Here is a 9128-nt window from a genome sequence, read left to right as displayed (position 1 = left end):
ACATAACCTTTTAGTTGTTGTTGACTAAACTGTTTTCTTAAATTATAGTCTGTTTTATTTATATTTCCTAAGGAGGTAGTTTGTCAAATTAAAGTGTAGGGTTCCCCTGTTAATCACATCTCTTCACAGAGGTTTTGTCTTCCACTGCAGCATCCGGCTCCATCTTTCTTCACAGATGAACTAACCAGCTGCCTTTTGTTACAGAAACTAAGAAGAAACTTGGAGGAGATTAAGCTTTTTTTTTTTTGTTTGTTTTTTTTTTTTGTTCCTTCCCAAACAAGGTGTCAATTTCTCCAACATCTCTGGTACTGAAAAGTCTGAAAGGATTCTGTAAACCATTTCAAACATTTCTAACCAAGTCATCACAGTCTGCGTCTGGTCTATTTGAAGGGGCATAAGTGATGCATTCAGGAGCATTTAAAGAAACTGAAATTCCGGAACGTTAAATCTATATGAGTAGGGGTTGCTATGGAAATAGATCCTCAAATTCGCATTAAATAAATTGATTATATCTCCCAGGTGTACTGGATTTATAACAATGAAATGGCTGTTTAAATACTGATATATCCATGTTTATTCCTATTTGTTTAAGTATAGAAGACATACTTTTATTCTACTGTCATAAAAGGAATACCTAAAACCAATGTAATTAACACTTTTCTGATGTTTTGCATCATTAGTACAGTGATGTACTTGCCTTTACAGTAGATGAGCTTTCATTTATTGAAGTTAAGAGTATTTCTAAGGTGGAAGCTTGGAAAACAAAACCCATGTACCATATAGATTAAACTATTCATTCAGCCTTTAGAACAAGCAGGTCCAGGGTAAATAGTGATGTTATGTCTGAAAGTCCTTCCCTGCTTTTTGTATAGTTTTCCCTTAAGATGAAAAGAAAAGAAAGTGACCCTTATATTTCTTACAACAGTGAACGTCTGCAGGTAAATACATGAAAGCTGCAGCTTCACACCCATATAAGCTACACAAAAAGCCATGTCTAGAGACAAGAAGGTTTTTGAGAGGCAAATTTAAATAACAAGATAATTCAAATACACTGTAGAGGCATAAGAAAGGCAGGGGGGGGGAAAAGGACTAAAAATTTAAACTAATGACGTTTCAGAATTTTATTTCCTTTCTCCTCAATACACTCATGATTTTAGGACAATGTCATGAATCAATAAAGTGACTTAAGTTAAGTGTTTACTTTATAGAAGTAACCAGTGCAAAATGTTACTCTAAAGTAAAAAAAGACCTAAGCAAAATATGACTGTAGTCAAAGTTACTTTTATGTAGGCATAAAAAAATCTTTCTGGTCTGTTTCATAGTGGAACACAGGAGATATTTGAAAACAGTTTAATCAACTGTTGAAATAACTAATGGGAGCAAAAAAATCTGGTTTGTATTGTGAAAGGATTGTGACTGTAAAGCACTTTATTTTAATTCTATTTTTGAAGATATTCAGTCACTGAATATAAAAATACTTAACATATTCAATGCATGAAACTCCACTTGTAAATAATAGAAAAACAAATTAATTCTCATGTCCGCCTGTTAATTTGTCCTCGTCTCTTTCTGACATCCTCAATAAAAAAAAGTCTAGCTCCACTCCTGCTGAAGAGGAGGGAATTTCTTCGAATTTATTTTTTTGACCTGTTATTTTAGTAGTGTCAGCTGATGTTCATCTGCTATACAGTGTACTACTACCTTTTTACAGTTAGTGAAGGTCTACTTCCCACAGTTTGACTCTGAGCAATGGAAAAATATTCCTGTTAAAACCCACTAAGGTCTCCAGTTAGAAAGTTCGCCTTCCTCATAAATACTGCTCTGTTTTCATAGGTGAGCCCAAAACAAGGTCTTTACAGTTAGCTGCTACTTTTCACACACTGTGCCGCCTGCCAGCAATGCCATTCCCTCCATTTTCTAAGCAGTAATAGCCCTTTTGTCTAAACTTGTGTACATTTATCATGAATGTAGCGAGCAATAGCAATAGAAATCCCCCCCACAAAAACAGATAAACAATTCAGCTATTTTAGACTACCGTCAAAATAAAACTTTAAAAAATACAACTGTATCAGTCCATCTCTAATTTAAGAAAGAAGCCAAATCTCCCCATTGGAAAACCTCGCCATTCATTTCACACCACTTCTGGTGATCTCGCAGCCAAAATAGTCAAATAAAGAGCAGCTAAAAAAGTGCTAATAGAGTCACTTGGTCTAAACTTTAAGCAGTTATGATGGCTCTCTGCCTTGCATCACCACTTACTAATAAAAGCTATATAAGACAGTGATGATTTTTAGGACAGGGGGCAGAACTCATCAGGATATTTCAGATGTTAATAAATCGAGCAAAATAAACCTTTGGGCATGATTTTGATGAAGCTTTAGTCTATACGATATATGATTTTTGCTTTATATAGGTTGTAGCATTTAATGCAAACTATGCTGTGCTCGATTTTTCACATTTAGTCTTGTTTTTAAATTCCTTTTAAGTGATGTTTACTTTGCTTTTTCTTGGTGTTAGATTTATTCAATGATGATTATAAAGTTAATGTGTGTAAATATGAAACATTGGAGAAATGAGATGCTTCACTCTGTTTACTGCAAACTGTCATGCAACGGTGGTAGAAAATTGCTGATGTTTGTGCAAGGCTAATCACAGTTATCAGGAGACCACTCTGTTCTGTGATTCAATCAGAGGAGCATTTTGCCCTATGACCTGATCAATTGCATTGTCAGAAGAAAACTCTATTTTGTAACCCACACCATGTGTTATGATCTGCTAATAAAAAGGCTTTGCAGAGGAAGTCAGTCAGAGAGTAGTGAGCTGAATGTAACTCTCCTTCTGCAGAAGCTGTTAAAAATCCCTCTTCTGTGTAGACTCAGTTTCTCTTTTACGAACCTACATTTTTGAACCTAACAATTAGAAAAGCCCAAAAAGGAACTAAGTCTAAACAAAGAACATGCATTTTATCCCTACCAAAAAACTAAACTGAATCGATGACTAAATGAAGCTGCATACGTGATTTTATGTGGTCCACCAATCTGAGATGGCATCCTATCATGGCAGTAGGAATCAAGTGATCTCCGTAAAGTGAGTCAATCATATGCAAATGCTTGTAGAACCAGTCTGCATGCTGGTACTGGTGTTCTACACCTGGGAGCATTGAAATGGTCCAGAATTTAGTGTTTAGGTGGTTGAGAGGAAGTGAGACTTGTAAATGTGAAATAAAACGAAGAAAACTGAGAATTCATAGAAGCATCCAGCAGTTTCTTTTTAAGTGTAGGGCTACATAATCTTATTTAAACCAAATTAATCATTCTAATCCTGAAAATGAATCCGCTTTAGATTTTTATTTTGAAAAACGTCATCTCTAAGATTGTACAATATTTTCCCTAAAAGAAAAACACTGTAAGGAAGGGCAAAACAATAGAAATACAACCACTGCTAAAGGTAAACTTTTAGTCACTTATCTGATTTTAATTTGATTGATTGACTGAGTGATTATCTTTATTGATCTCAGTGGAGAAATGTCCTCGTTACATCAGCTCTAATGGTAAAAAGAGAATAATGTGCCAAAGGAAGAAAACGGTGCATAGATATACACAATATATTCAGTGCATCCACATATAACGGTTTTTGGGTTTTTTTTTTTCTATAAAGTCTCTGTTTTCTTTTGATAAAGATTACCATAGTGTTAATAAACTGTATCCTTTTCTCTTTTCTGATGTTGGTGATATCTGCAAATAGCATTTTTCTATCATTAGTTTGCCATAAGATCACATCTAGGTTGATTTGCTGCAGCATGTTAGTAAATACCATAATGTCAAATAAATGTTGGCTGGAGCCTAAACCTGACCTAAAATTTGTCTCTCTCATTTATTACTTGTTTCAGATTAACAGGCTGTCTCAGTGATGATTGAAATCTTGGGTTTTTCCCAAAGTAGCTTAGAGTTAAAGTAAACATCATCCCTGGATACATCAATGAGCACATCTGTGCTAAAACCTATTTATCCTGGAGATTTCTAGGTAAAATTGGTTTATATTCTCAATCTCAAACTTGATTGAAAATATGAAAAAGGAGATTAATATTAAAACCTAAAAACCTAAAGCTACACATTTCCAGTCTTTTTACTGCATTTATACAACCAGTCCAGGACTCTTCATATGTAGAGAGTGATTTATTGCAGCAGAGGTGCAGCCGCTGTATGAAAGCGTAGCTCTGGTTGGATATTGGATCCTTGCTGAACAACTGACAATGTTACATCAAAGAAATTGAACTGGAACGAGGTGATGCCCGTGAGCCATTTTAGGGAGTAAGCTGAAGTCTGACTTGTCATCTCCCATATAGATTCCACAGAATGAACACGTAAGCGGTGCCAATTTGGATGATCTGTTCGAGCTTTATGAATCATTTTGAATAACAGGATACACTACTGCTGCTTACAGCCCCTAAACCAACCCAGCACTTATGTGGGCTCCAGAACCAAGCTGCTGATTTCTGGCAGGTTCAGAGGGTGGAAAAACTTATCATTTCTTAACATGTTAAGCGACTATGGCATAAAAGGATGAGGCCTTGAGGTCAAACTCAACCTCATTCTTTACCTTTCAATATAGATGTGGAGCAAAGTTGGACTTGGCAGGTGAGGGGAGTGTTGGCCTAGTGATTAGAGCAGTGTGGTTGTGCTCTGAAGGTTGTCAGTACACGGTTCGATCCCCACAAACTTGACTCTGGGTCCCTAAGCAAGACCTTTAACCCCACATTGCTCCACAGTCGCTGCACAGTGGAAGCCCACTGATGGGTTAAATGCAGAGTGAATTTCTCCACAGTGAGAGTAATAAAGTTCAATAATGGGGCGTGCTTTGGTGGCGCAGTGGTTAGCACACACAACCCATGTACTGAGGCCTTAGTGCTCGACTCGGCTGACCCGGGTTTGAATCCAGCATTTGGTCCTTTGCCGCATGTCTCTCCCCCTCTCTCATACCCCAGGCTACTGTCCAAAAAAAACGAGCCACTAGTGCCGGAACCCCAAGTCACCAATTTAGTGCTACTTGGTCCCAATGCAATTTCCCATTGGGAACCTGCTAGCACTAAGTCGCTAACTGGTTAGCAAGATGCTTCCGACAAACCGGCCACAACCAAACATGCTTGCGAACCTTCCTTCACAACAATCCCGCCCCCTTGATAATCAACCAATCACATTCACTTAATTCACTTTAATTCGGAAATGCAACGCCGCTTCCCTACGACAATAAATGAAACGGATCCACGCTTAGTTGTAACAACATTTGTGAAAGTATTTTACCATTTGTGAAACGTGTTAACGTCTTTAATGTAAACTAAATATATAAAAAATGCTGTAAGCTGGTTAGTTTTAATAAATTGCAATAAAATATTGTCACATAGATTTTGTTTTGTTTATGTTGCGCTGCATGCTGGGTAAATGACATATGCCAGGTCCTACGTCCCGCCAAAAAAGCAACTTTGTAACTTTTAAACTTTTTCAGTTTGAACTGAAGCGCATAGAAACTATTGGCAATGTAGAAATCACAAGGGGGGATGAAAATTAGGAGGACGGAATAGAGGAAGAGGGGAGAGTTAGCCGAAAAAGCTGCTCTTTGTGTGGCTGCTGATGGGAGATGCTAACCCTGATGGAGAGCTACGCTACAAAGAGCTCCAGTTTCTAACTGAGCCTGTTTACAGTTAGCATTGGGGTCAAAATATATTCTCAGATATATTAAAATCTAACGATTTCTTACAACAACAGAAAGGTCCTTTACTGTCACTTTAAACAGTTGTTTATTTTCTGCTATAGTAACTGTAGCTAATATAATGAAAAGTATATCACAAACCGATCATATTTGTTTGTTTCAACAGATATTTCATATATGGCGGCTCATAAAACGTTGAGTCAGATATAACATAGCCCTGGTAATGTAACTGCGTCATCTACCCAGAATGCATTGCGCAGGTGGCAATCTCCATAGATGAAAAATATAATATATAAGAAAATATAATTCAGATTTTTTTTTACATATAATGAACAGCAATATTGAGGTTAATAGGAAAACTACAACATATTTAGGCCAACATGTTTAACTAGTGATGAATCCCTTTAATACTCTCTAGTATTAACATGATTTCAATATTGCTCTGTAAATCTTAAAAATTTTCAATTGCAAATTTAAACTTATGGAGCTTTTAAACTAGATTAATAACTTGTCTAAACCTAGTTAAACTGAGTAGGTCTTAATTTTTTTTTAGGGCTATATTCTGGTGGGGCTATGCATGTTTTTACAGTGAGATCAGCATTAAGCCTCAGTGTTTATTTCCTGTATTTACAGGATAACTGATTCATGATAAGGTTTGGTTAACCTGTTTGAAAAAAAATAAAACTAAGACGAATTTTAACTTTTACAAAAGAGATTAAAAAAAAGTCAGATTTTTTTCCAAGAGTTTTTTTTTCATGTTTTCTTCTTTACAGATATAACACTGAAAAATATAATGCAACCGTTTTTTGCATTTACTTAATCATGTTTACTTTATCAATATTTTTTTTTACTTTATCATATTTATTTTACTTTATCACAATAGTTTCATGTTAGCAGGGTAAGACATAAAACTATTGTTTTAAAGTAACTTAATATGATTAAGTAAATGCCAAAAGCGGTTGCATTATTTTTTTCATTTAACAATGATACCCCCCCAATGTTGATAGTTTGTAATTTCTGCAGACTGCTGAGCTGGAGCACAGACATGGTAGGGGACACAAAGAAGAAAAATCAATGCTTTGGAGGTTTAGATTTGATCTCCACAAACACTAAAAAGCTTCTAATCCTCACAGACAACATCCTTCAGGTTGGTCCTCAGCCCAATCACTCTTCAGATAAACTGGTCCGAGCAGCATTTAATAGCTCTAATTTGTGATGCTATCAAGCCCCATTCTTTGCTAATGCTACAGCCAGCCCCGCCCTCCTGGCCATTGCTTGGCGGCATTTGTCCCTGCAGGGATTTCGAGCCTTGGACAACAACCTGCTGCCTGCCCTTGTGTCACTACTGAGTGGCTTAAGACTGCCACATCAATACAGACATTAGAGAGAGAACAGGATTAGTACAGGCTAGACTGGGTCTCAATGAACAGCGCAGTAAAAAGCATCTAAGGGAAGAAGGTGTTATACTGAAAGAGGTACTACCGCTTGATTCAGCATGAGTGCACCAGGGCCACTCTAACCTCTGAATGTCATTCAGAGGATAATCACACAATTACTGCTATACAACATATTAAACCGTTGTTAATCAGGGCATCAAAAAATGAAAATGTTTTTAATCAAGTGCCTTTTTTAATACTCATTTCAATTCTGTAAATTGTGTTTTTCCTGACTTGATTAAAGCAAATGCTCAACAGACAAGAGCTGTGCAATCTGCTGTGTTCACGCAGCTCTTTAAAAATGACAATAATGAGATTTTTTTTTATTATTATTATTTAAGAAAAATGTCTGCCACTCCCACGGCCTTCAGTTCTAAACACCTTCAGATTTGTTGCTTCAATCTCATCTTCTTGACATGAAGAGGAAACCAAGAGAGGAAAAAAAAGCAGCAGATTCTTCACGGCTCCTCAGAAGTAGGCCAAGGATAGTCCTCGGAGCGATTTGGGGGTGGGGAGGTTACTATACGTGCGAGTCATGTGATTGGCTGAGCGTAAGGTGCCTCGTATTTGATGGCTCTTTAGAGTCACAGAGAATTTAAGAACTGTACGAATAGATATGGAAGAAATCCTTCAAATATCCCCAGAAAACCCCAAATCTGATGCCTCACGACACAAACGATTTACATCAAAATGCAGGTGACTGAAATCTCAATTCCCTTCACATCCTTCTGATTACACACCGACTTATCTACTGAGCTTTAATGTGTTGGACCTTTATCTAACAAGATAAAAGAGGTAAAACAGAATTTAAAAGGAATCTAAGCTTCCTTTCTGTTTCCTCAGGAAGACTTCAGCAGAGCTGTGCTCCTGAGATGTAATCAGCTGTAAAACAAAACAAAACCCTCAGACATTTGTTTACAGGAGGGCGACTTTGTGAAGCTCACCAGCTGCGCAGTCCTCCTCGTCCGCTCCGTTATCGCAGTCTTTCTCCCCATCACATCTCCATGACAACGAGACACACTTGTTGGTGGATCCCCCGCAGTCAAATTTCTCCGGAGGGCACGTCTGTTTGCCTGTGGATGGAGATCAAAGAGACGGGGGAAGATTTCCGCGGTGAATTTATGGTTTTATAAAATAAATCATGAAACTCAGCACCTGTGCAGCAGTAAAAACTCATCTGGAACTACAACAATCCGGCCCGTTTGTTTCACCGTCTGGGCCGCCTCCACAGCAGGGATGCATGCAGACGGATCCTAAGAAACAGCTAACAAACATTTGGCTGAAAACGCAAAAAAATTAAAAACCCACCCCCCCACATTCTTCTCCCTCTTTTCCTGCCAATCTGTTCGATTTGGCACAGCCCATTTGCTCCTGATTACAGCGAGTTTAAATGTGCCAGGGTGGTAAATTATAAACCTCTGCTTACAGGGCAGCCCTAAGCTAAAAATCAAAGGCACAACCTACAAAGGAACATTTTTTAACTTTATATCATTTATGAATAAAAATTAAAGATATTAACTGCTCAGAAGGTTGGAAAAAAATCAGAAACATTTGCAGACAGTGACAGATAAGTCAATCAGAGAGTTGGGCGTGCAGGTGGCGCAGTAGCCTCGTGAGACCATCCTGATTTCGCGAGCTTTCAAGGTTTCATTCGCAGATCAGTCTGGAGACTCTCCGTTAAAGAAAATTTGGAGCCGTTCACCAAACAAACGTCAAATCAGCGTTGGCTTTGAGGCGGGTTGAGGTGTGAAGTAACGAAAAGCGCGACAGTTCAGTCTAAAGAACATGGCGGCTTCAGCCGATGAAACTAGCGTTAGCGTGGCTATCGAGCAAGTTTTATCAGAATTACAGAGTATTTCTTCACTGAAAGAAGAGCAAAACACTGCTCTGGAGGCTTTTCTCAGAGGAAAAGATGTTTTTGCTCTTCTCCCGACTGGTTTCGGCAAGAGTAGTCTTGCTTGTGGTTGCGATTTCGTGGTTGCTCTG

The 9128-nt window shown here is 37.8% G+C and overlaps 1 protein-coding gene across 3 annotated transcripts in view; it reads right to left on the bottom strand.

Moving 5' to 3' along the window:
* lrp8 (LDL receptor related protein 8) overlaps positions 1-9128 on the bottom strand; it is a 152517-nt gene that overhangs the window by 69271 nt on the left and 74118 nt on the right. For all 3 annotated transcript variants that reach the window (XM_015373009.1, XM_015373011.1, XM_015373010.1), the window contains exon 4: positions 8087-8215. In XM_015373009.1, coding sequence (XP_015228495.1) covers positions 8087-8215 — 129 coding nt within the window. The remainder of the gene's footprint in view (positions 1-8086; positions 8216-9128) is intronic.

This window comes from Cyprinodon variegatus, unplaced genomic scaffold (assembly GCF_000732505.1).
Source record: "Cyprinodon variegatus isolate N-32 unplaced genomic scaffold, C_variegatus-1.0 Scaffold79, whole genome shotgun sequence".
Classification (NCBI taxonomy): domain Eukaryota; kingdom Metazoa; phylum Chordata; class Actinopteri; order Cyprinodontiformes; family Cyprinodontidae; genus Cyprinodon; species Cyprinodon variegatus.
Note: the sequence above shows the minus strand (reverse complement) of the source record. Positions and strands in the feature narration are given on the sequence as shown.